The following is a 27,902-nucleotide window of genomic DNA, read 5'->3' as shown; positions in this document are numbered from 1 at the left end:
ACCCCTCCCATCCCTGGTAACCAACAAAGATTGTTACATTTTGTGTGTGAACTTTTTCATGGGTTTTTACAGTAGAGGTCTCATACAATATTTGTCCTTTTGTGATTGACTTATTTCACTTAGCATAATGTGATAATGTAATATTCTTGTTCTTAGAATGTTTTTTATACTAGATGCTGTACCTTTTCTTACCTCAAAGTGCCCCCTCCTTTTTTTTTAACTTTTTCACTGTGTTTAAATATATAGAAAAATAGAAACTAAATCAGGTGGTGCCTTCATCATACCTAGTTGTCTTAGACTCAGTGGGGTTTTGAAACCGAAGCACTCAAAATGATATTCTAGTTTTCATTATTCATTAGTCTCATGAAAATCAGTGTAAATCATATAATAGAGAAGTGACATTTTAAGTGAGAAAAGTGTTGGCTGTGTCTTATAGTGAAATTCTTGAAATGGAAGTGTCTGTCGTCTTAATATCTTTAATATCTATATATTTCTTATACTTTTTTTTTTCCCCCTTTTAAACAGTTCGTTTTCCTGAAGATCTTGAGAATGACATTAGAACTTTCTTTCCTGAATATACCCACCAACTCTTTGGGGATGAGTAAGTAACTTAGTAAAAAGTTTGCCAAATGAGTATGGCATAAAAAAATATATTCTTTAGATTTAGGTATCAGATATTCTTTCCTGTTATTTTTCATGTAGTTTAATTTTAAATGTATTGAAATGGCATTTTTTATATCATGACACCAAATCTAATATAGAATACCCATCATTTAGTGCTGTAATGGATTATCACTTAATTTTCACAACATTAGTGTCTGATGGTATTATTCATTACATCGTACATTGATGGCATTGGATAATTGCCTAAGGACATAAGAATAGTTGGCATTCAGATTCAGGCAATCTGATTCCAGAGCCCATATATATATATATATGTGTATATATATATATATATATACATATATACACACACACATATATATGTATGTATATGTATGTATATATGTGTATGTATATATATATGTATGTAATTACTGCTACTTTTTTCTGCCTCCCATTTTGCTATAGGATCACTATGAGTCAGAATCGACTTGATCGCAGCGGGTTTGATTTTAGTTTGCTATATTGCTTCTAGTACCAAAAACCAAACCTGTTGCTGTCAGGTCATTTCTGACTCAGGGCGATCCCATGTGTTGCAGAGTAGAACTGCTCTCCATAGAGTTTTCATGGCTCTATGATCACCGGGCTTTTCTTCCAAGGAGCCCGTGAGTGGGTTTGAACTGCCAACCTTTTGGTTAGTAGCTGCAAGCTAACCGTTTGTGCCACTCAGGGACTCTACTTCAAGTACAGCATATATTATTTTCTTTTTTAAAAACTTTTTATTTTGAAAAAAAATTCAAATTTGCAAACAAGTTTCAAGACTAGTACAGTGAACCCCGTTACCTAGATTCACCAGTTCTTAACGTTTAGCCATATTTGCTTTAATCACTCACTCTTCTTGTATAAATGTATTGTTGTTGTTATTGAACCGTTTGAGAGTAGGTTGCAGATATATCCTGATACCTTCCTCCTAAATTTTTCAGCATGTCTCCTAAAAACAAGGATAATAACCGTGGTAGAATTATCATAACTCAGGGAACTTAACATTGTTATACATATTTCAGATTTTGCCAGTTGTCCCAGTAATTTCTTTTATAGCAGTTTTTCCCCATCCAGGATCCAGTCCAGAATCACATAGTGTATTTACTTGTAATATCTCTTCAGTCTCCTTTAATCCGAAGCAGTTCTTCAGCCTTTCTTTGTTTTTCATGACATTGACATTTTTGTGGAGTATAGGCGGGTTTTGTAGAACCCTCGTTTTGGATTCATCTGGTTATGTCTTCATGATTAAATTCAGGTAAAATGTTTTTTTTTTCAGTACCACCAAACAAGTGGTATTGTGTCCTTCTCAGTGTATCACATCAGAAGTCCATGTCAGTTTGTCCCATTGTTGGTTAACTTGTATCACTTAGTTTTAGAGGTGTCTGCCAGGTTTCTCCACTTTAAGGTTAGTATGTTTCCTTTTGTAATTTATAAGTCATCGGTGGGGAGGTACTCTAAAACTGAAAGTAACCTGTTTCCTATTAAACTTACACTCAGTAGTTTTGGCATGTATTAGTGATTCTTGCCTCGATCAGTTTTTTTACTATGATGGTTGTAAAATGGTGATTTTCTAACTCTTATTCCTTCCATGTTTATTACTTGGCATTCTACTATAACGAAGTCTTCTCTTCCCCCTTTCTTTCTTTCTTTCTTTGTACCGGAATGGACTCAGGAATTCTTTTTTTAATTCAGTGGGCTATAATCTGTTATTGTTGGTAATTTCTTAAAATTTTATTGTGATAAAATATATATGATAAAACATTTGACATTTTAACCATTTTTAAGTGTACAATTCAGTGACACTAATTACCTTTACCGTGTTGTGCAACCATCACCACTGTGCATTTCCGAATGTTTTTCATTATCCCAAACAGAAACTTGGTACCCCTAAAGCAGTAACTCCTCACTCCCCCCTCCCCTAGCCTCTGGTAACCACTAATAAACTTTCGTCTCTATACATTTGCCTCTTCTAGATATTTCATTTAAGTGGAATCTTATAGTATTTGTCCTTTTGTATCTGGATTATTTCACTCCGCGCAGTGTTTTCAAGGCTTATCCACGTGCCAGAACTTCATTTCTTTTTATGGCTGAAAAATATTCCATTGCGGTGCGGTGGTTAAGTGCTTGGCTGCTAACTGAAAGGTCAGCGGTTCAAACCTACCAGGTGCTCTGCAGGAGAAAGATGCGGCAGTCTTCCCCCTAAAGATTTCAGCCTTTGAAACCCTATAGGGCAGTTTTACCCTGTCCTATAGGCTTGCTATGAGTCAGAATTTGACTCGACAGCACTGGGTTTGATTTTGAGTTTTGGTATGGATATACCACATTTTGTTTATTCATTCAACTGTTGGTGGACACTTGGGTTGTTTCCACCTATTGGCTGTTGTGAACATTGCTGCAGTGGACATTGGTGTACAGGTATCTGAGTCCCTGCTTTCAGTTCTTTTGGATATATCCCTAGGAGTGGAATTGCTGGGTCACGTGGTAATTCTATGTTTAACTTTTTTATTTTTTTATTGTTGTACTGTAAGTGAAAGTTTACAATTCAAGTTAGTCTCTCATACAAAAATTTATACATGTATTGTTATGTGACTCTAATGGCTCTCCCTATACTGTGACAGCACACTCGTCCTTTCCATGCCTGATTTCCCGTGTCCATTCAACCAGCTCCAGACCCTCTCTGCCCTCTCTCTGCATTCTCATCTCACCTCCGGACAGAAGCTACCCATTTAGTCTCATGTATCTGCTTGAGCTAAGAAGCATACTCTTCACGAGTATCCTTTTCTGTCCCGTGGTCCAGTCTAATCTTTGTCTGAAGAGTTGGCCTCGGGAATTGTTTTAGTTCTGGGTTGACAGAGAGTCCGGGGGCCATGCTTTCTGGGGTACCTGCAGTCTCAGTTAGACCATTAAGTCTGGTCTTCTTACTAGAATTTGAGTTCTGCACCCCACCTTTCTCCTGCTCCATCCGGGACTCTGTTTCGTTCCCTGTCAGGGTAGTCATTGGTGGTAGCCAGGCACCATCTAGTTCTTCTGGTCTCAGGTGATGAAGTCTCTGGTTTACGTGGCCCTTTCTATCTTTTGGGCTAATACTTCCCTTGTGTCTTTGTTGTTCTTTGTTCTCCTTTACTGCAGGTGGGTTGGGACCAATTGATGCATCTTAGATGGCCGCTTGCTAGCTTTTAAGACCGCAGACACCACTCACTCTATGTTTAACTTTTTGAGGACCACCAAACTATTTTCCACACAGTTGCATCATTTTACATTTCTGCCAGCAGTGCACAAGGGTTCCAATTTCTCCACAACCTCTCCAACACTAGTTATTTTTTGTTTTTTTGATAATAGCCATCCTGTTGGTGGAAAGTGGTACTTCATTGTGGTTTTGATTTTTGTTTCTCTAATGACTGATGACTGTGGAGCATCTGTTCATGTGTTTGTTGACCATGTGCTTATATATCTTCTTAGGAGAAATATCTGTTCAAGTCTTTGCCCATTTTTTAATTGAGTTGTTTGTCTTTTTGTTGTTGAGTTGTGGAGTTCTTTATATATTCCAGATAGTAAACTCTTACCAGATTGGGGTTACCAAATATTTTTTCCTGTTGTGTGGATTGTCTCTTCACTTTATTGATAAAGTCTTTTGATGCACAGAAGTTTTTAATTTTGATGAAATCCAACTTACCTGTTTTGTTTTTTGTTGCTCATGCTTTTGGTGTCATAGCTAAGAATTCATTGTCAAAAACTAGACCCAAAGCTTTATCTCTCTGTTTTCTTCTAAGAGTTTTATGATTCTAGTTTTTATATTTAAGTGACTCATCCATTTTGAGTTGATTTTTATATATGATGTGAGGCATGGGCCCAACTTCGTTCTTTTGCATGTGGAGATACAGTTGTCCCAGCACCATTTATTGAAGAGACTATTCTTTTCCCATTGAATGGACTTGACGCCCTTGTCAGTTATCCCAGATTTTGCAAGTGGCTACCCTGTCAAGCTAACTTCTGAGTCCTGTTGAAAATTCCCTCATCATTTGGGGGACACTTTAATTTCTGATATAAAATGCTTCAGATTAATTTTGTACTTTGCCTGCTAGTTCTGGAATCAACCGTTTTCCCAAGGAACAGTTGACATTTAAAATAATCTTTTCATGGCTTCTTTTCTGTACATTATTTTAATATTACATTTATTTAATGTGCTTTTAAAATGATAAATGTCTCTTCATGAAACAAACTTCCTGAGAATTTCTCATTTTTAATGTATTAGATAAGGGATTTTATGAGCTTTTAAATATTTATAATTACATTTTGTTGTATATAGATTCATATAAAAATTTGAACCTTTCCTATTTTAAATAGCTTTTATTATAAAAATGAGAATATTTTCTCTTTGGATTTCTATCTCTAATGGGATATTTATTCTTTTTCTCAACTACTTTTTAAAATCGTTTCTTGTGGTAATATCTTCATGGATAAGATCTAGTCTTACAGGTACTGCTTCTTAATGGCATTTTGCACATGCACCTGTCTGTTTTGCACAGTATCACTGAAAGTGCTGACCTTGCATGCCACTCTTTTAAGGTAGGCAGTTGGCAGTCACATAATCATGATAACACTGTATTTCATGACCCAAGCATGACATTGGTCTTGATCTTGGTATCATTGCTACTTTTTTCTACTGTACACAACTTTGTTGTACGTGGTTTACATTTTTTTTAACTTATTTAACCCAAACAACCCTAAGGTGAGTACTATTACTTGTTCCGTTTTATAAATGAGGAAAACTTAGGCATAGTTTCATTACAAATACGTGTTTCCTTTTTTTTTTTTTTTTTTAAATAAGTATAGTTTAAAATCTTGAAACTGCTCATTCAGTTAAAATTATTTATACACAGGGTTAATACTTTGTAATGACTTTGCAAAAATTCATTTTGCTGGTTTTTTCCCTTTTAGTGAAACTGCTTTTGGTTACAAGGGTCTGAAGATCCTTTTATACTATATTGCTGGTAGCCTGTCAACAATGTTCCGTGTTGAATATGCATCTAAAGTTGATGAGAACTTTGATTGTGTGGAGGTAAGAAGAAATTTATTTTAAACTATTTTCCAGTTGAGTTTAGAACAGGCTTTAAAATGCAAAGATTTGAGGGAGGAGATAATCTGTTATGTAGTGCTCATAAAATCATATATCAATATTTAGTTGTGTAGGCAATTGTGTTCCTGTCATTTCAGTTAACCCAGGGATCATAATCCATAGCCTGTTCTGTTTCCTAGGTGGACCTTCTCCATAAAAACCTTTGCTCTTATGATCCAAATTGTATTTTCTTTTACATTCAGTTTATCAACTTTGTTTTTTATTGTGGATATGAAAATTATTTCTTTTCCTAGAAGTTGAAGAAGATGAAGGGAAATATTAAAGTTTTTTACTTTTATTTCATGCAGAATTTGCTTATTTAAATTTTTCTCTCTGTACTTCAGATTCCACAAATTTTGTAGTATATCCTTTATGAACATGGATAAATAAGCTGATTATAAAAGTATTTGAGAAACGAATGGACGAAAGAGAGTGAAGGCAAAGAGAGGAATTGAAGAGTATGTACCTGAGTATGTCACCTAAATAATCGTCCAGAAGATATTCATGTCCTAAGCCCTAGAACCTGTGAATGTTAACTTATATAGCAAAGAAGGACTTTGCAGCTATTATTAGGTTATGGATCTTGAGATGGGGAAGATTATCCTAGATTATCTGGGTGGACCCTGAATACAGTCATATGCACTCTTACAAGAGGGAGGCAGAAAGAGATCTGACAACAGACGGAAGAGAAGGCAATGTGACCACAGAGGCAGAGATTGGAGTTATGTGGTCATAAGCCAAGGAATGCCAGTAGCTACCAGAAGCTGGAAGAGGCAAGGAACAGATTCTTCCCTAGAGTCTCTAGAGGGAGTGCAATCTTGCTGACGCCTTGATTTTGGCTCAGTGATAATGATTTCAGACTTTGCCTCTGGAACTGTGAGATAATTTCTGTTATTTTAAACCACTAAGTTTGTGGTAATTTGTTATAGCAGCCACAGGAAACTAACAGATTTTGGTACCAGCAAGTGGGGTGCTGCTGTAACAAATAACTAAAAATGTGGAAGTGGCTTTGGAATTGGGAAATGGGTAGAGAGGCTGGGAGAATTTTGAGGCTCATGTTAGAAAAAGCCTACGTTGCCTTGAATAGAGATAGAAATATGGATGTTATGGTGAGAGCCTAGAAGGAAGTGTGGAGCATGGGAGAGAAAGCCTATATCATTTTAGAGATTACATATATCATCATAAACAGAATGTTGGTAGAAATATGAATGTTAAAGACACTGCTGGGGAGGACTCAGAACGAAATGAGGAGCATGTTCTTAGAAACCGGAGGAAAAGTGATCCTTGTTTATAGTGGCAGAAAGCCTAGCTGAATTGTATCCTGTAGAACTTGTAAATGATGAACTTGGATATTTAGCTGAGAGATTTCCAAGCAATGTGTTGAAAGTGTGCCTTGTTTGCGCTTGCTGCTTATAGTAAAATTTGAGAGGAAAGAGTTAAATTGAGGGAATAACTCTGAAGCAAAAAAGGCTTGATGATTTGGGAAATTCTCAGCCTATGCAGATTGCAGAAGATGTGAATATTATGAGATTCACCTTCAGGAAGTGTGCTCTGGAGAGAAATCCAAGGATGTGCTAAAGAGATTAGATGAGTGACTCATGGATTCCCTTAATCACTTCAGCAAAGGGCAGGGATAAAGATGGAATAGAGATTCAGGAAAGATCTGTGGAGGACCCTCTTGTCTAATGGTAACGTATATGGGAGACCCACAAGGGTTTTGAGAATATCACATCAGCAGAAACACTGCCAGCTTGGACTGAAAGGGACAGGGATAGGACAAAATGAAGGGATACTTTTGGACTCCCAAAATTCTATAGGCAGGAAACAGGCTCATAAAACTCAGCTTTGAACATGTGTTACCCTTCAAAAAAAGGAAGAATGACTCAGATGGTGGAGCCTTGGCCCAGAGGATGGAGCTCAGGCCACAGAGAATTATTCCTAGGCCTTGAAACCTAGTGAGTTTCCCTGCTGGATTTTCAGATTGCTTGGGACCAGTGACTCCTTTCTTCCTTCCATTTTCTTCTTTCTGGGATGGGAATGTCTATAACTATTTTCCTATTCCTGCCATACCATTGAATTTTGGAAGCGGTAATTTGTTTTCTAGTTTCACAGGTCCACAGATGGAAAGGAATTTTGCCCCAGGATGGATCATTCATTCTCACTTATACCTGATTTAGATGATGAGATTTGTGAAATTTTGAGCTGATGGTAATTAGATGAGATTTGGGAGTTGAGTTACTGCTGTAATGAGTTGAGAGTTTTGGGGATGTTAGGATGGGGATTCATGTGAGATCAGTGTGTATCTTTGGAGGCCTTAAAATCATGTTTTAGACTTGTTATGTTTCTGGGTATTTCTCATTTAAAAGTATTGAAACTTTTTATAAAGAATTGCTTCATAGAGTTGATTTCTTTTAAACAAAATGCCATTTTTGTTGCTGAATTTGTAAAATCTCCAAGTTGGAAATTACATTCTTTCAGTAAACTCTCTTGTCTTCTAGACTTAAGAATCCAGCAAATTCTATCAAATCAAATATTGTCATATTATTGACAGTACTGTGATACACACAACTAGGCACAGAATTAAAATACGGAAAATGAAGATGTTAGATGTTATGTATTACCACATACTGTATAACTTTCTTCTTCTGTAGAAATAGCAGTTCCTCGAAAGAGGCTTTTTTACAACTTTAAACTGATTTTAGACTCTGACTTTACATTTTTTTCCCAACTCTCTTTTTGTTAAAACTTTTTCTCAATACTTGAAGTGACTTTTTTCTAGACATCTTATCTAGGAACGGAGCCCTGGTGGTTAAGAGTACGGCTGCTATCCAAAAGGTTGGCAGTTTGAATCCACCAGCCGTTCCGTGGAAACACTATGGGGCAGTTCTCCTCTGTCCTGTAGGGTCGCTGTGAGTTGGAATTGACTCAACAGTAAGGGGTTTTTGTTGGTGTTGTAATCTAGGAACACTAGTGTACATTCTCCAGTGTTTTCTAGGGATAGGATGTTTGTAGTTGCTAATGCTAATAAATCAACAAATTATGTCAACCTTTATGCTCCAAATTTAGTAATTTGGCTGGTTAACTGAATGAACTGAGACTTATCTATTATCTACTATAGCAGGTAACCATACTGTATGCTTTTACTTTTAGATACATAGCTGCCATTAGTCCTCTACTTCACCAAACATCCATCATGTCCTCCTCCAGCGATTGATCCCTCCTGATGTTGTGTCCAAAACTAGCAAGTTGGACAGGGTTCTGTTGCAATCCATAAGGTTTTCATTGGCTAATTTTCATAAGTAGATTACCAGGCCTTTCTTCCAGGACTTCAAACTGATTTATTCCGGTTCGAACCCCTGCTGAGAATTTGCCTTTACACCCCAGATATGCTGAATCAATCTACATTTTAACAAGTGATTCTTATGTATAATAAATTTTGAGAAGCACTGGTCTACTGGTGGTTCTCAGAATTGGTCCTAACCAGCAACATTAGCATTGCCTGGGAACTTGTTAGAAGTGCAAATTCTCAGCAGGGGTTCTAAGCCCTGCTTGCTTTCTTCTAGTCTGTCTTAGTCTGAAAGCTCTGCTGAAACCTGTCTACCATGGATGACCCTGCTGGTATTTGAAATACCAGTGGCATAACTTCCCTCATCACAGCATCACGCAAGCCACCACGATAGGACAAACTGACGGATGGGTGGTGGCTCTTACTTATACCGACTCTTTAATCCCCACAACAATCCCATAGGATAGGAATTATTACCCATATATGTTGTTTTGTGTTCTTCTTAATAAGGGAATAGAGGCTTAGGAAACAAGAGGCAAGTTGCTTTAAGACTTCCCAAATGGTGGAGCTTACATTGTTTCAGATTTGTGTGACTCCTAAACATTTTCTTTTTTTGGAGGTTCAAGTGTTTCTTTATTTTTTTATTGTTGTAGTTAATTGAAGTTTACATTTCAAGTTAGTCTCCCATACAGAATACAAAATTTTATACGTACATTGTTATGTGACCCTAATTGCTCACCCCATTCTGCGACAGCACACTCCTCCTTTCTGCCCTTGATTCCCCATGTCCATTCAACCAGCTCCTAACCGTCTCTGCCTTCCCATCTCACCTCTGGACAGAAGCTGCCCCTTTGGTCTCTTGTATCTACTTGACTAAGAGGCACACTCTTCATGAGAATCACTTGATGTCCCACAGTCCAGTCCAATACCTGTTTGAATAGTTGGCCTTGGAAATTGTTTTAGTTCTGGGCTGATAGAGAGTCCAGGGGCCATGCTTTCTGGGGTACCCCCAGTCTCAGACCATTAAGTCTGGTCTTCTTACTAGAATTTGAGTTCTGCACCCCATCTTTCTGCTGCTCCATCAGGGACTTTCTGTTGTGTTCCCTGTCAGGGCGGTCATTAGTGGTAGCTGGGCACCATCTAGTTCTTCTGGTCTCAGGCTGATGAAGTCTCTGGTTTATGTGGCCCTTTCTGTCTCTTGGGCTACTACTTTCCTTGTGTCTTTGGTTTTCTTTGTTCTCCTTGCCTCCAGGTGGTTGGGACCAATTGATGCATCTTAGATGGCTGCTTGCAAGCTTTTAAGACCCCAGACGCCACTCACCAAAGTAGGATGCAGAACATTTTCCTAATAAGCTTTGTTATGCCAGTTGACCTAGATGTCCCCTGAAAGCATGGTTCCCAGACCCCTACCCCTGCTACTCCGACTCTCAAAGTATTTGATTGTATTCAGGAAACTTCTTAGCTTTGGTTTAGTCCAGTTGTGCTGACTTCCCCTGTAGTGTGTGCTGTCCTTCCCTTCACCTAAGATGATTCTTATCTACTATCTAGTTAGTAGATAACCCTCACCCTCCCTCCTCACCCCCGTAACCATCAAAGAATGCCTAAACATTTTCTTAACCCATGCTATACTGGCTGTAATGCCATTTGCAGTCATCTTTTGGATCTCTTCAATAGAACAGAGATGTCTGTCAGCTGGTCAAAATGAGAAGGATGGATGGTAGTACTTTTTTATTGAGATTTCTTTGAAATGATACTTTAAAGAAAATTAAAAATATACATACAATTAATGGTGTTTTAGTTACATGGATTGGCATGTAGAATATCTGGATAGCCTGTCTTGGGCAGAATTATAATATCAAGGAAATTTATCGTTGACACATTTTTTCCTGATGGGGTCTTTTCCTCTTCTGTTTTAGTCATCCCTCCCCTAGTTCTTATTCTGTGCTCCATTCTTGGTCTCAGAAACCTGTGGCCTCCTCAGTGAGCCTTTTCTGATCTCTTTATCTAAAATATGCTTCCTACTCTAACACTTTACCTTTCTTTGTTTTTCTTTGTAGCAAGTATCTTTTCCTAAAATATATTTCCATGTTTGTCCATCTCTCCAGCTATACTATAAGCTCCATGAGGACAGGGACTTTGTTTATTGCTTCATCCTAAATGCCTAGAATGTCTGAAACAAAGTAGTTTCTCAATAGATACTTGTTAATTTAATAAATTTCAGGTGACTTGTCAGTTCATTTTTGTTAGAGTGATAGCTGATTGCAGTCTAAGGGAAATTTATGTTAAGATACTTGCATTTTGAAAGGAGACTCTTCAAGATTGTAAAGCTTTAAAGAGCTAAAGAAATTAAAATATAATTGAATGACCTAGTATGCTGGTAATACATAGGAGCTCCCTACTTAGAAGCCTAACTTAGGACTCAGCAGCTAAGGTTTTAAAGAAAAGTATGCATGGATATCTATGAAGATTCTCAGAGTTCAGCTGTGTACAACTTCTTTCAGTGTATGGGGCATGGTAACTTAGAGAAGCCACTGTTTATTTCCTATTCAAGTGGAATACACTGTGACACCTCTGTAAGGTTCCCAGTTGCTGGTGTAGACATGCTCTGTTCTTTGAGTTGGTAGTCATACTTAGAGACGACTCCACTGATCCATTTATGAAGTAAATGTTTATTGAGTGCTCTTTAGTAATCAAACCCTATGGATATAAATCTAAGATAGCACAGGGTTGCACCCTTCAGATGTCTGCTGTCCGGTGGGAGAGATCAGCATTCAGACAAATACAGTGTGGTCAGTGGTATAAAAGAGATGGCTGTGGTAGCAAAGAGATGGGATCTCTGTCTAGGATGGGTAGAGAAAACATTATGGAGGAGTTTATGCAAAACCTAGAAGCCTATTCCTTGCAGACAGGAAGGGGTGAGGAAGGAAATTCCAGGCAGGAAAGTATGGTTTGGAGGTTTAGGGTCATGGTTTCATGGGACATCCCAGTTAATTGGTCTAATAATGTGTTTAGTGCTTCTGTTCTATCTCCTAGTTCATTGTATAGTGCCTGGGGTCTTAAAAGCTTGCAAGTACCATCCAAGGCACAACAGTTGGTCTCTATTACCTGGAGTAAAATAAGAGGGAGGAGCGAATTGTTTGATATGCCTGTAGCACGTTCTAAATATAGGAGATTGTGAGATACCAGGCAAGAAACGTGCTGGGCAGAAGTTAAATCATGAAAGGCTTTTGTGCTATGCCAGGTATTTTGGAAGGAGCCTGGTGGTGCATTGGTTAAGTGGCTGCTAACTGAAAGGTCAGAGGTCCAAACCCACCAACCGATCCATGGGGGAAAGACCTGGCAGTCTGCTTCCGTAAAGATGACAGCCTTGGAAACCCGATGGGACAGTTCTACTCTGATGTGTAGGGTCGCTGTGAGTCAGAATCAACTCAAGGGCAATAGAATCAATTTTGTTTTTTTTTTTGTGTTTTAAATATTTTGGGGTTTATCTTGTTAGCAGTGTGAGCCATGGAAGGATTTTTAAGTAGTAGAACGAAATGATCAGACCTATCTTCACAAAAACTACTCTGGCTAGAGTGTGAAGAATTGATTTGAGGGGAGAAAGAGGAAAATAAAAGAGGCTACTGCAATAGTTAAAGCAAGAAGGCCAGTAAAAGAGAATGGTGCAGACTCAATTGGATTTGTGGAATGAGTAATAGAAGAAACAGAGACAGTAAAAATCTGTGTAATGGTTCATTTAGTTATTAACTCCAACCCAAAGCAAAGAAACTTGATGTCTTAGTGTTGACTGATGTATTTTGGGTAACTGCATTGTTTCTGCTGGATTTTTTTTGAGATTATGTGTGTAGGGGGGGAGCTTGTGGACCCCCATGTCCTACCTTCTGAGACTTCCCTAACAGTGTGGGCTATTGTAAATAGCAGAATACAACAGAAAAGCTCAGAGACTGCCTGAAATACCCTTAAGTGACTGTCAACTCATTTAGTTATTTGAGAGGGCAGTTCTGCTCAGAATAAAATAGTCCACAGGCTTCTTATTTTGGTAGTGGTAAGGCAGCACTTGGTAATTCCTGCACACAGAATGTTCAAGGCTAAATTCATGTTTTCCATGGTATATGGGGGGAATTTAGGGTCTTTAATTGATTCTGTATTCAAACATTTGAGCTACTCTTTGAGAAAAATCTTTACAATGCCTGTATGTATTCTTGCACATTTTTTGCAGAGATGTGATAGTCTTCCATTTGAGCAAGACTGCAAGTTAGGGTCTTTCATTTTCATAATAAACTGTTAATGAAACTGATATGAAGCAGATGAATCAAGAAACAAGGAGGCAGCAGGCCTTGGACTTCAGAGAACTAGGTTACAATTTTGGCTACGTATCTTGTTTAACTGGGCAACTTTGGGTAATATAGTACTTAATCTCTTAAATTCGTTTCATCAGAGGGTAACAGTCGTAGGACGTTATGAATAGTAAATGAGACAGCATGCAGTATATAAAAGTGCCCAGTATAGTGTCTGGAACTGGAACTAGAACTAGTTACATCTGAATCTACCAGAAGGGCTAGATTGTTGTTTAATGTGACTTGCATAAAAGATGCATGTAATGTACTTCTGATAATTTAATATGAAGGGAAGGTTTTTTTTTTTTTAACATATAACCTGGCTTTTTATTAGAAGAAAACTCTGTAATCCCTCATGTTTTACCTTTTTTGTCTTGGCTGTCAGAAATTTCAGTTAAGTTTTGAGCTCAATTGTAACAGGCTAGGTTTTTCTGGTGTATTTGACTCCCTATTGAATTTTCTTGGCTCTGTTTTATCGTAAAGGACTTGCCCAAAGTCACACAACTGGTAAGTAATTGCGACTGTACTAGATGATCACTTAGTGGTATTCTGCGTAGTATGTAGTAATGCCCTGATTAAAAGATGTCAGGACTATTTATGACATTTTCTAAATGGGCCTGAACTCTTGTGCTTATTAGTTTTTATTTCTACTTTTTACCGTGTGCATTTCATTCATTTTTTTCCCCTCTCCTATGCTGGCATGCTATTAGCTTTCAATTTACTGCTGTCATTATGAGAGGCTTCCCTCTTGCAGATAATCTCCTTATGTCTTATGTGTTAAAAAAAAATCTCACTAAGCTTAGTGGTATCATGTATAACATAAATTGTGTACAGCATGAAAAAAGTCTGCAGTCTCTTTTGTTCATTACTCAACTTTAGTGTCAGAAATATTTTGAATACCTAGTTTGTTTTTGGTTGTTTTGCTCCCAGTTCCCAGCCGTGCTTGAGATGACTAAGCTTGCCAAATAAATATGTAACTGCACTTAATGTTTGTTTTATTCAGTTGTTTGTATCCTTTGGGAATTTTTGAAATGTTGCAGATATAAAAGTGATTCTGAGTGACACTGTAGTTGTGGTGATTTAATGTTTGAAAAGATTTAATCTTAGATAAACTAGCATTTAACATAGATTTATTAAAATGGAATTTTTCCTTAATTGAATACTTCTTATTAGATTATTAAATTGTTCAGTCCAAAATTCAACTAGCTTTCTTATTAAAAGTACAGGTAATATTTTCTCTTGTATTGTACAAAATTCACTGTTGTTTGAGGTTTTTCTATTTTGTTTTTTGGCTGAGGCCCATAGAGCAGAATTGATTTCTTCCGAAGGAACTATTGACTTATTATTGATAGATCTGTCAAATGCCGTATGCAGTGAAAATAGCTATGTATTTGCATTGACTTCTAGAATCATTCCACTCTTGAAAACCAGGTGTTACCATTTTAGAAATACTGTGTTAGGAGTAAGGAATCAATATTTTATACTGTCATTTTGTAGGGGTAATTATTTACTTCGTGGTCAGAGATCATTTTTATTAAATGTTCAAGTAGAGACTTTTTTTCCTTTATATAAAAAAGACTGGGTAGTAGATGTGGGGCATATGTGTGAGTGTTCATTCCACAGTGCCTTCTGTGTTCTTGATGCCGATGATACAGTGGCAAACAAAATAGTCACTGCTCTCATGCAGCTTACTTTCTAGCCACGAGGAAGAGTCAATAAAGAAATAGTAAGCAAGTTAAATTCAGATAGTATTAAATGTCATGAAGAAACATGTTAGGGTAATAGAGTGACTGGGGAGAGGGACTTACTTTTAACAGAGTGGTCAGGGAAGGTATCTTTGAGGAATTCATGTTTTTGCTGATTCATTAATGATGAAGAGGAGTCAGACATGTAATAATTGGGGGGTGGGGGGGAGCTGAGGAGTTTACTAAGCAGAAGGACCAGCAAATGCAAAGACCCTGAAATAAGAACACTCTTGGCATTTTTGTAGTGCAGAAAGGTCACTGTGATTAAAAATTATTGTGGTGGTGGAGAGAGAGATAGGAGATGTTGAAAGAGTTGGCATAGCTAGATCATGTAGGGTCTTGTATGCCATAATAAGGTGTTTGGAAAAGATAAGAATAGTTGGCAGCCTTTAGAGATTTTAAGCAGGTTGGGGGTGGGTGGTCACATGATGTGATTTACATTTTAAAAAGATAATTCAGGCTGCTATGAAGAGAACACATTATAGGTGGCAAAAGTTAAAGAATGGAGACCAGAACATTGCAGTAATATAGGAGACATTGAATTCAGTTGTCAGATTGAGAATATGTTTTGGAGGTAGAGCCAGTAGGATTTGCTGTTGAGTTAGATGTGATGGATGAGGGCAAGATGAACAAGGGGGACCTCACTGCATAAGCAATAGTGGCACTACTAACTGAGATAGGAAAGATTGGAGAAGTAGGTTAAGTGGGAAAAATCAAGAATTTTGTTGGGAAAATTGCATTGATTAAGGGTAGGGTTACACAGCAGATCAATGTAATTGCTGTCAATAAATTATATACCTGTAAAAAGTAGAATTGGCAAAAGCCATGTGATAGATACATTTATAACAGGACCAAAAAAAAAAAAAAAATAGCTGCTGAGGCTGCTCGTGCACTACCAAATACCTCATGGGATTTGGTTCCTTGGTTTGGAGGTTTAGGGTCATGGTTTCATGGGACATCCCAGTTAATTGGTCTAATAATGTGTTTAGTGCTTCTGTTCTATCTCCTAGTTCATTGTGTAGTGCCTGGGGTTTTAAAAGCTTGCAAGTACCATCCAAGGCACAACAGTTGGTCTCTATTACCTGGAGTAACACGAAGGAGTCAGGAGTAAGAGAAGGAAGTGGAATGTGTGGCTAATTGCCCCCATGAACAACTGCCTGCTTGCCATGAGACCAGAAGAACTAGATGATGCCTAACTACCATTATTGAAGAATCCTGATCAGAAGGGGGGAAATGCAGAACAGAATTTCAAATTCTCATGGAATCCAGACTTTCTGGAGCCATGGAGGCTGCATGAAACTATTTCCCTAAGATAATCTTTAAACCATAAGACAAACATATCCCCTGAACTCTTCTTAAAACTAAATAGCTTAGCTTAACTAGGAAAGAATGTCCTTGAGCATTATGATCTTTTAAGATCTATCTATATGGGATCAGATTGACAACAGCAACTTGGAAAAGGAGAATGAGAATGTTTGCACAACCTGAAGAATGTAGTCAATGTCACTGAACTGTACATGTAGAAATTGTTGAATTGCTGTATGTTCTGAGTATATTCCCAACAACAAAATAAAATATTTTTTTAAAAATAGGATTTGTTTGGATATGTTAAGTTTGACTGTTATGTAACACCATATTTGAGTTTTGACAGACCACATCATGTAGTATTATTTCTGTGTATGAAAAATATGCCCACTTAGGTGGTCAGAAGCCATAGCAAATCTGTTTAGAAGTTGATTTGCTTGTTAGAATTTTGTCATTAAATTAATCCTTCATCATCCATTCTCTTTCTTTCAAAGCTGAATTTTCCAATTGCACAAAAAATTCTTGAGACACAAGATGTTTGTAAAATCTCTCCACTAGCCACCATCCTTAAAGGCAACATAAGTATTCTGAATTTTACAGTACAGTGAACTTTTGATTATTCAACACTGCAGACCCATCTTATGTTTGTCCCTGATCTTTGCTTTTATTAATACCTCCTGTCTTCTCTTGAGGTAATTACATTGCTTTTCAGTGAAAGTGTGTATAACTAAGATTGTTTAATCTTGGTAATTCTGGGAAAGGTTTGGTAGAGAAAGTTGAAATACATAGATAAGGTCTTGTATTATCTGTGAATTTCAATAGTCTATTTTATCTTTGTCTCCCATTAAGGTGATTGAGTTTCAGAGTAGATTAGAGCAAATTTTAAAAATTTTCTAGATTCTTTAGCCTCTATAGCAAAATTCTGTGCACTTATAAAAATTTAATCTCGAAGAAATGAAATAATAATTGGTAGACTACTAATATTTCACTATACTCTTTATGATACTTGTGACAGTTTTCTTTATGGGTAGTACTTTTTATGAAATATCAAAGCTTTAAAATTATGTATTTAAATTTTTATCTTGGAATTTGGTTCGTGAGTTTAGATAGTAAAACACTGTTGTTGTTATTGTTGTTAGGTACCTTTCGAGTCTACTCTTTGCTGTCGAGTCAGTTCCAACTCATAGTGACCCTATAGGACAGAGTAGAACTGCCCCATAGGGTTCCCAGGGAGCAGCTGGTGGATTCGAACTGCCGACCTTTTGGTTAGTGGCAGAACGCTTAACCACTGCACCACCAGGACTCCAGTGCAGTATAAATAAATATAATATGGCCTTATGTTTTTCCAGTAGTGAAAAGGTTTGCACTTAAAAAAGTTTTCATTTCTAACAGTACTCACGATTTGTACAGTTAAAGCTTAAATATTGTCAGATTGAACAAATCAACTAGATATGGATTTTTTTTGCGTGTTTTGTAGCATATCTTAGTTATTCTTTGAATTATAGTTAATGTTAAGTCCATGTGCCACTTTAGCCAGGTAAAGGACAACATGTATCACCTACCTAACATGCCTTTGATCGCTACCTCAAAAATAACTCACCACAGACAAATGGTGCTATTTAGGATAAGAAATTAAAGACTGTTACTGGGTTTTTAGATGTGTACAAATATAGATGAGTGTAAACATATTTATATTATAACAGATTACCAGTTATTCTTAGGCACCTTTTTATGCAGTGAGGAGGAAAAGCAAAAATTGTTTCATATGAACATCTTCATGTATAACAAAGTATAGAATATTGGAACTTGACCATAGCGAAAGTATACAGTTCAAAACATTTAATTGTGACCTACCTAAGACTTAACTAGAGTAGTTATTTTATTTTTTAAATAAATAGCCACATATTAGGCAAACATTTGTAAGGGATGTCCTTATGAGCTAAATATATCAGGTTGCATTCTGGATTCTTGATTTAGCTTAATTTTTTATCCTTTTTATATTTTTATATAATCTTAATTGAAGTTTAGATCGATGTTCTTGAAGATAGGGAATTTTTCACTGATCTTCAGAAAGTAGAATTTAAAGACTTTTAGCTACAAGCATTGAAACGAAAAAGTTTCAGTTGACCTGTAACTCTACATTCAATTAAAAATTGATTAGATGGGGTTTTTCTCTAATGATGATTTTATTACCTGGCGAATTACCTAATTTGAAAATGGGTATTTAAAATTTTTTTTTTTTTAGAAAATAGTGCAGATCTGTAAGACATGGTGGCTAAAGGGTTTTGTTTTGTTTTTTAAAGCAGAATCCATTTACTAGAGAAATACAGACATTTTTCCCTTAGAGAAGCAAGGTCCTCAATTCTAGGTTTGAGGAGATACTTGGTCTTAATGTGTTTTATTATGTAAGTAAATCAGATACACGTTTTTTCTAGTCTATACATATGTAACAGATTCCTTCCTTTTTATTCCCCTATAAAATATTTCCTAATATGTAAACTTTCCAGAAGCAAAATATTTGAAGATATTTATTACAGTAAACATATAGATATCCTCTGAAGGCCAAAAGTTAAACATTAACTCTCCTTCAACTTTGTTGAGTTCAGATGTTTGGGTTGCTCTGTCTTCCACTAGAACTGCCAGTTGAAGCTTAGTTTCTGAGAAATGTGTGAAGTAGTTTCAATGCAAGAAATGTAAAGTGATTTGGTCATGTTTTGCAGTGCCTTATTGAGAAAACGGGACATAGGGAAAGTTTGCAAAAGTTAAAATTATACATGCTATAAATGTCTTGAAGTGATTTTTTTAAATTGATAAATTATAAACCTGTTTATTTAAGTGTAGTTTTTCTTAACTTTTTAAAAAACCGAACAAAAATTATACTACTTTATTCATCAGTATTTTGGATTTTATTACCACACAACAGGCCTATTAAAACTATCCCTCATTATTATAATTTCCCCTGTTATTGGAATTGTACTAATTCTATAATATATGCTTAAGATGGTCTCTTCACATTAGATACCAATTTCAGGGAAAAATATTTATCAAATAGTTACTCTTAAAATAAGCAAAGATAGGCCTATCAAATGTAGTTTATTTGATCTTTGGGGTGAATGGATTGCAAGGACCTGGTGAATGTATGAGAAATAAGCTGTTGGGCAAAATGTTGAAGAGCTATATTTTAAATAAAAGCTCTTTTTTATAGCTATAAACAAGTTATATATAAATGTTGGTGGTACCAGAACACTGAGAATAGAACTTGTTTGTGATAAACTCCATCCCTGGTTCTATATCCTAAAATGTAACTGAATGATAATAAAGTGCTATTCATCTGCAGGTGCATTGCTTCTACTTAGTTAAAAGATGGTTGAAAGGACAGGAATTAGTAGCATGTTGTATTAGCCTTTTGTAGTGTATTTTGTCCTAAGCATCTTAATTTCCCTGTTTTGAATGCTAAGTAGTAAGGGTCTTGGTTTAGAACTAATACCCATCATGCATGTAAACGGTATGAAAGAGCTGCTTAGTAAGTTAACACAAAGTGTTCTTGTGTCAGTCCTTGTGGAAATAGATACAATACAAACATTACAGCTGAACTCACGGCAAACTCTATTAAGTAAAAACCTGGCCCCATTGTTCAGGGAAAAGTTCGAATAGAATGCAAGCTCATTTTGTTGAATGTAATGTCAGGCTTTTAGGGGACTGTATTGAGGGATAAGGTTTTGTTAAGTTGAAACCAATTCATTAAGTTTTATTGCCTGGTGAGAAGCAGTAATACTTTATTGTAGGACTTCATCAAATATTCATGGTTAAAGAGAAGTAGTAAATGTATTCAATCAAGTGGTCTTTTGGGGTTTTGAAAAGGATTATGAAGTCTGCTCAGCCGATAGTTTTAACATTCATCAAGGTTGTTTAACAAGGGTAATTTTAATCTCTGGCTTAATTTCGTTGTCCGGACATGTCTCTTTTTACCTTCACAAATTCAAGTCTGTAAAAACTGTGCTACATTATAGGAATGAGTGGATAATGTAGCCATTCATATAATTTATGTATTTCCTAAGTGGGTATATTATAAAAACTATCTTCTTAGTTTTGAGTTTGCATTATGAAGGAGTTGTGACCTGTCTGCGTGTTCATTGGGAGGTTGCTATTCATTACTCAGACTCAAGCCCCACCTCACTACCGCTGGTGATCTTTTCATGTTTTGGATAATATGATCTCTTTGACACATATAAAATAACAAGCAGCCTTTTGTTTTGGCCAGTTCAAATTGTTGTGAAGGGGTATAGTCAGCATTTTCTATATAATAATGAATTTCAATAGTGCTGCCCTTATTCTTATACTTGATATCAGGCTACTTGCCTCTTCTTATTTTTATTTATATTTTAGCTTATCTCAAATTTGTGTGGCAGTGTAGTTTTATGCACATGTAACTTATCTTTTCCCAGTTCACTGTATGTTTACTTCTTTAGTTTGTTAGCTGGAGTTTTGTGATTTTGTGCATTTTGTACATTTCAAAGAAGTTGAGCATATTCAACTAAAAGCCAAATTTGCTATTAATTTTATGTCCTTTAAATCTCCATTCCTTAGGCGGATGATGTTGAGGGCAAAATTAGACAGATCATTCCACCTGGATTTTGCACAAACACAAATGACTTTCTTTCTTTGCTGGAAAAGGAAGTAGATTTCAAGCCATTTGGAACCTTACTCCATACCTACTCTGTTCCCAGTCCAACAGGAGGAGAAAACTTTACCTTTCAGATTTACAAGGTAAAGATAAGAGTAAATATTTGTTGGGTAAAGTTATTCCATTTGCCTGAAACCTGTATGCTGTTTTGTGGTGTTATTTTAGTGATCTGTTCTAACTTCAGGAAATGAGTTGTTATTGGCATTGAAAACAGGGATCTATTTTCTGTGTGTGTGTTTGTGTGTGTGTGTGTCTGTGTGTGTGTGTACACATCTTAATCTGAGACTTCTAAACATTTTCCATAGGATAGTTTTATATTTTGCAGACTTTTACTTACCTCTGTGATGAGTTTCACCTGACTTTTCCTGGCTTTTTCCCTAGGCTGAGATGACATGTAGAGGCTTTCGAGAATATCATGAAAGGCTCCAGACCTTTTTGATGTGGTTTATTGAAACTGCTAGCTTTATTGACGTGGATGATGAAAGATGGCACTACTTTCTAGTGTAAGTATAGTTCTAAAGCAACAGTAGACCTTATTACCTCCACAAAGCCAGCATTTTAATTGTGGCGGCCCAATTATTCAGACAGTATAATGATAATTTTCCCAGGAAAGAAAAACTATTGTTTATGAGGCTTGAGTTTTCCTTCATTATGCTTTGGGAGACCTTGAGAATAGAGTTGAATTAAATGCTGTTGTCCGTTAGGACTCTGAATGTAGGCTTAAACAGTAAAATGAGCTTTGCCTGTGTTTTCTTTTACTTGCCACCTATTCATCTTTATAATAGGCAAGTGCACTGAAGTGATGTAAAGAGGTCTGATTTATCCAAGTTGCTGCACACCAATTAAGTGAATTGTACATTCAGAACATAGCAGGTGTACCCATTGGGCCCTCACAGAGTAGCTTGCTGACACTGAAAATTCAGTCAGAGAATGGAAAAGAAAATGGACACTGCATGGGAGCGCGACTGTAATTGACCTGCTTGGCTTTCTGTTTTATCTGCAGATTTGAGAAGTATAATAAGGATGGCGCTACGCTCTTTGCGACCGTAGGCTACATGACAGTCTATAATTACTATGTGTACCCAGACAAAACTCGGCCACGTGTAAGGTAATTGGCAGTATAACACGTGCCTTGTCTTTTATTTCAGAAGAAGGAACTGCTGAAGTTTCCAATACTTGTTATAATAGTGTTGATTTGTTTAAAAAAATTGCCATTATTTACTGGCTATGTACTAATTTATTTCATTGTTCCCTTTGAAACTGTGGAATATTAAACCAATTTTGAGTATCTCAATAATATTTTGACTTCTTGAAGGTTGATTTAAAAAAATCACACAACTTTAAACTTGTTCATAATATGTTAGAGATTTGTACTTTTTAAATTTACAGTATTTTCATTTGAAAATAATTTTTTACTGTAGTCAGATGCTGATACTGACTCCATTTCAAGGTCAAGGCCATGGTGCTCAACTTCTTGAAACAGTTCATAGATACTACATTGACTGTCCTTCAGTTCTTGATATTACAGGTATGTAAAACTTGATTTGTTGCTGAAAAAGTCTTATTAAAAATGTCTTCTTTCCTGGCTGATATTGTTCTTGTCAGAAATAACTATTCTGTTTTAGCCAGCAGCAATCTCCTGGGGTCTTTTTGGAGCTGTCTAAAGATGGTTTAAGGTTAACATTTTAGACCATAAACCTTTATGGGGATTGGATTGCATTTCTAACTATAAAGTGTTTAATTGAACAAATTGAGGATGATAAACTGAACATCTGCTGGAAAAATCTTGGTCAGGCATAAGTACATTGAAACTATAATAGAACTTTTATTTTTTCAGTTTATTTGACAAACTGTTGTAGTATTCAGAGGCTGCCCATGCTCTAATTTTCATGTAGTCTTTCTTAAAGAAGGGCAAAATATTCTAAACCCACTGAGAAAAAAAATTCAAGGTAAATAGTTTCTAAGTAGAATACACATTTATACTCTCTAAATGCATGCTTTGACAACAGTAGTAAATAGGTGAAATGTAGGCCCATTTGTTTTGAAAATGGCTTTCTGTATAGATTAGCGATAGAAGTAATATTATGAAGGGGATGCTTAGGAGAGGAAAAGAGACTCTACCCTTTAAAAAGAGAACCATCATAAAATGGAGTTACAAGTGACAGTATGTTAATACGTGAACCACCAAAGAACAAAGTGGCCCAAGAAACATTTATGTTGGCATCGTTTTCTTCCCCCCTGAGAAAGACAGTTTCATATTTATTACTCATAAAGTTGTTGAATCACCTTTTTTCTTCACGAAAAATACTATACCAGCTATTCACATCCAAATAGATATTAAATTTTATTAATTCTGTGTTTGAATACACGTTTGTTTTTAAAACTACAATTTTAACATACACTAAAATTTTAACTTTAAAATGCTATTTTGTAATTTTATCAATTTTTTTAGAAACATATACCAAAAAAAACAAAAAAGTACTAGATGTGGGACTAGCAAAGAATATAAATAGGTTACAAAAAAACCAAACCTCTTGCCACTGAGTCAATTCTGATTCATAGCAACCCTATAGGACAGAGTAGAACTGCTCCACGGAGTTACCAAGGAGCGGCTGGCAGATTCGAACTGCCAGCCTTTTGGTTAGCAGCCCTAGCTCTTAACCACTCTGCTACCAGGGCTCCATAAATAGGTTAGTAATTACATTATCAGTGTTCTCCTTTTCTCATATAGTATAGTGGTTTTGTATGTCGAGGTTAAAATAAGTTGCTCCAAAACAGATCTTGAATTACTCCTGTAGACCGATAAGCTGGAGAGAAAGCATGCTGTTTTTAAAAAGGAGTTCCACATTTATAGAGTTGAATTATCTTTTCATCTGACTCTCCTGCTATGGTTAAATGGGTTTGAAACTTGGGAGATAAAGAAGTGTTAATAAAGTTCATTGATATCAAAAGTTATAAGTTGTTTAGGTGACACCTTTGCCAGCTTGGTGACTTGTAAAATTATAGAAGCAGCATAAACTATATCACTTCCTTTAGTAGAGCTGAAAATCGTTTAGCTTCTGTTTATTTTTAGAGCTTGAATTTCGTGCTACATGAAGGGACTTTTTGGTGATTTTAATCTGGAGATTTAGAGTTCACATCAGTAGTCTTTGTCTTTTCTAGTGGGTAATGTGCCAGCAGGGGTTGTTTCTGTGAAGCCTCTTAACCACTTTCTTCTGTCTACCCCAACTAATAAAGTCCTTGATACTTAGCACCAATTAGCAGATAAAGAATTTTATTTCTTAAATCTCAGTGAAGAGTCATCAATAATGGTAGCCTTTATTCATTGCAAGCTAAAGTCTTTAAAGAGAAAAGGCCAAACATGCTAAAGTACTTCTGAATTTGACAACTATGTATCAGCCTTTATTTCTAGCATTAACATTTCTCAGCATTATAAAACACTCAGAATGTCTTATTAACTGTTTTCCTTAAGATAGCCTAGATTTTGATACCGAGTCCTTATTTAAAAAATGTATACAGAATTTTCCACTCTGGTTGTCTATTGTCTAAGCTTGTTTTTTGGTTTTTGTCTTTTTTAACTTCATGGATCTTTAGCAGGCTCTGGATCTCCCTTTACAATCCAGGATATTCTTTATGTTCAGGTGGCCTTTTGCTTACTTGACGTATAACCGGATATAGTAATAATTAAAACTTACTGTTGATGACTTAGGTGATATCTTACTACTGATGGATAGGTGTTTGTGGTGTAATTGCCACCCATTTTCTTTTTTTAACACTCAATTTGAAAAGTAAAATACTGGAAGATGGTTCTTTATATTATGTACCATCTTCCTTTTGAGGATGTCAGCCTTTTAAGATATATATATTTAAATGCACCTCAGTTTTGTGACTTTATAAATAGAATCAACAACTGTTTCCTCTAGAAATGTGAAGAAAGTTATATTTGCGAATAGAAATTGATCTTGGGCTAGAATATATATCAGTATTGTTAATCTGTCAGAGTTAAATATGTTTGTCATCTAAATGCCCCTTATTGTTCTGGAATATGTTACATAGCTTTTTAGAATATTTCTTATGCTTAGGTGATTAGGAAACCCTGATGGCATAGTGGTTAAGAGCTACGGCTGCTAACCAAAAGGTCAGCAGTTCGAATCCAGCAGATGCTCCTTGGAAATCCTGTGTGGCAGTTCTGCTCTGTCCTGTAGTAGGGTCGCTATGAGTCAGAATCGACTTGACGGCAACTGGTTTGGGTTTAGTTTTTTTTTTTTTTTTTTTAAAGGTGATTTGTGCTATTATCTCATTTCCTTTCTTCAGAGTATTATTTTTCTATCTCTAATATAGCTCATTAATATGGAGAGGCTTTTTTAAAACGATAGAGGAGCACTTAGGTTGTTAGATGACGTATTTAACTTCGAAAAAACTCCATTTTTGACCTTGCATATCACTATAGATTTATTTTCAGGCACATTTATATGATTTTTGTAACATAGAAATGAAGGAATAGAAGGACGTGACAAATTATTGGGTGTCATCATTCTAAGTTCATTTTCAGACTGATACTTTTACTCCTAATTGAAGAGCTTAAAGATTGAGTGGTCACTTGGCCCTTTATATTCAGCTGCAAATAAAATATTATCAGTCTATAATGGCTTTATTTAAAGCTAAACGGAATTTTTTGGCATGGCTTTTTGATTTATGTGAGAATTTCAGATAAGAATGTGACATGGATTTTTAGATTTTCTCAACTGTAATTTCATTTTTTTTATGTTTTTTCCTAAATTCCTCTGAGGGCATTTAAGTTACTTAAGCTTTTACTTATACTAAATTTTACTTTAAATCAATGTTAGCAATGCTTTTCTTTTTTCTAAACTAGTTTAGAAATAGGTAGACTTGGAAAACTAATGCTGGATAAAGCTGTGCTTTATCTGTTAATACGTACAGAAAAATTTTTTAAGGAGATGCTTGCCTTAAGAATTCATCACATAGTAGAGTTTTTATTAAAACAGCTTTATAGAGATAATTTATGGGCCATAAAATTCACCCATTTTAGGTGTACAATTTGATAATTTTTAGTAAATCTGCAAAATTTTACAACTGTCACCACCGCAGTCCATCACCCTATAAAGATCCGTTTGCCTATTTGTAGCAGTTCCCTCTTGTTGATTTCTAATGTAATCCTATTCTTGTCAGAGAACATATTTTGTATGATTTCAGACTTTTTTCACTTACGGAGGTTTGCTTTATGGCCTAGCTTAGAGGCCAGTAAACTTTTTCTTCAAAGGGCTAGATAGTAAATATTTTATGCTTTGCAATCCACATATAATCCCTTGTGCATATTCTTAATGTTTTGTTATTTTCTTCCTTTTATCACTCTTTTAAACTGTAAGCGCCATTCTTAGTTCAAAGGCCATACAAAAATAGGCCATGGGCCAGATTTTGCCCATGGGCTATATATAGTTTGTTGCCCCTTGGCCTAGCGTATGGTCTGTCCTGGAGAAGGTTCCATATGTGCTTGAAAATATGTATATTCTGCCATTGTCAGATGGAATGTTCTGTAAGTGAAGTCAAGTTGGTTGATAGTATTCGTCTTCTGTATCTTTGCTGTTTTTCTTTCTTTCTAGTTGAGAGTGCAATACTGAAATTCCCAGCTATTTTTGTTGAATTGTCTATTTCTCCTTTCAATTTTGTCAGTGTCTGCTGCTTGTATTTTAGAGCTCTGTTGTTAGTTGTGCATGTTTATAATTGTAATATCTTCCTGGTGCGTTAACCTTTTTGTCATTAGAAAATGTGTCCTTTTTTCTCTTATGCCTGGTATTTAGCCACTCCAGCCCTTGTACTGTTTGCATAGTGTATCTTCTTCAGTCTTTGACTTTGAACTTGTTCATCTAAAATACTTCTCTTATAGATGGTATGTAGTTGGATCTTGTTTTTTGAATCCTGTCTGACCATCTTTGCCTTTTGATTGGAATGTGTAATACATTTACATTTGATGTAATCGTTGCTGTGGTTGGAATTAACGTCTGTCATTTTTTTTTATATGTAGTTCACGTTTTTTTGTTGTTGTTCTTCTTTTAGCCCTTAGCTATCAGAAAATACTTGTTTCTGGAATTGTTCATACAAACTTGAATCTCTCATTTATATAGCTACTCTAATTGAAATTAAAACTAAGATGCATGTGATAACATCCCAGTCAAAATGTTTAAATTTGAAAGGCTCAGCTCTAATGTCACATGTAATATTAAAGGTATTTGCAAAAAGTTTGCACCTACAATTTTGACAAAGATGATAGTTCTATTATTTTATTTATAAGAAATAACTTTTTCATATTTTAACTTTTATGTATTTTTATTCTAAGAATATTTGCCTTTCTCTCCTAGTATGTATATTTAGATTGCAAATGATGAAAAAATTAGATTGAGTAAGGGAAATGTCACTCTGACTTTATTTCTTTAGCGGAAGATCCATCTAAAAGCTACGTGAAATTAAGAGACTTTGTGCTTGTGAAGCTTTGTCAAGATTTGCCTTGTTTTTCCCGGGAAAAGTTAATGCAAGGATTCAATGAAGACATGGCAATAGAGGCACAAAAGAAGTTCAAAATCAATAAGGTATTTTTATTCTGTAGGAGGAAAACAGATTTAAATTTTAAGTTTTTTGTTTGTTTGCTTTTTAAGTACATAGCTTAACTAAGATATTTTAAGTACACTCAGAATACATTTGTAGGAGGCAATAGGGGTTAAGAGTACAGGCTCTGAAGCCAGATTGCTTGGGTTCAGTTCTGACTCCA

The 27,902-nt window shown here is 35.8% G+C and overlaps 1 protein-coding gene across 1 annotated transcript in view; it reads left to right on the top strand.

Annotated features, from left to right (window-relative positions):
• Positions 1–27,902, top strand: part of HAT1 (histone acetyltransferase 1) — a 48,540-nt gene that overhangs the window by 11,719 nt on the left and 8,919 nt on the right. The window contains exons 3-9 of the mRNA XM_004375512.3: positions 526–601; positions 5,584–5,704; positions 21,022–21,201; positions 21,500–21,621; positions 22,122–22,226; positions 22,540–22,646; positions 27,572–27,723. Of these exons, the coding sequence (XP_004375569.1) occupies positions 526–601; positions 5,584–5,704; positions 21,022–21,201; positions 21,500–21,621; positions 22,122–22,226; positions 22,540–22,646; positions 27,572–27,723 (863 nt within the window). The remainder of the gene's footprint in view (positions 1–525; positions 602–5,583; positions 5,705–21,021; positions 21,202–21,499; positions 21,622–22,121; positions 22,227–22,539; positions 22,647–27,571; positions 27,724–27,902) is intronic.

Source organism: Trichechus manatus, unplaced genomic scaffold (assembly GCF_000243295.1).
Source record: "Trichechus manatus latirostris isolate Lorelei unplaced genomic scaffold, TriManLat1.0 scaffold00037, whole genome shotgun sequence".
Lineage (NCBI taxonomy): Eukaryota > Metazoa > Chordata > Mammalia > Sirenia > Trichechidae > Trichechus > Trichechus manatus.
The sequence above is the reverse complement of the archived record's forward strand: the minus strand, read 5'-3'. Positions and strand labels throughout refer to the sequence as shown.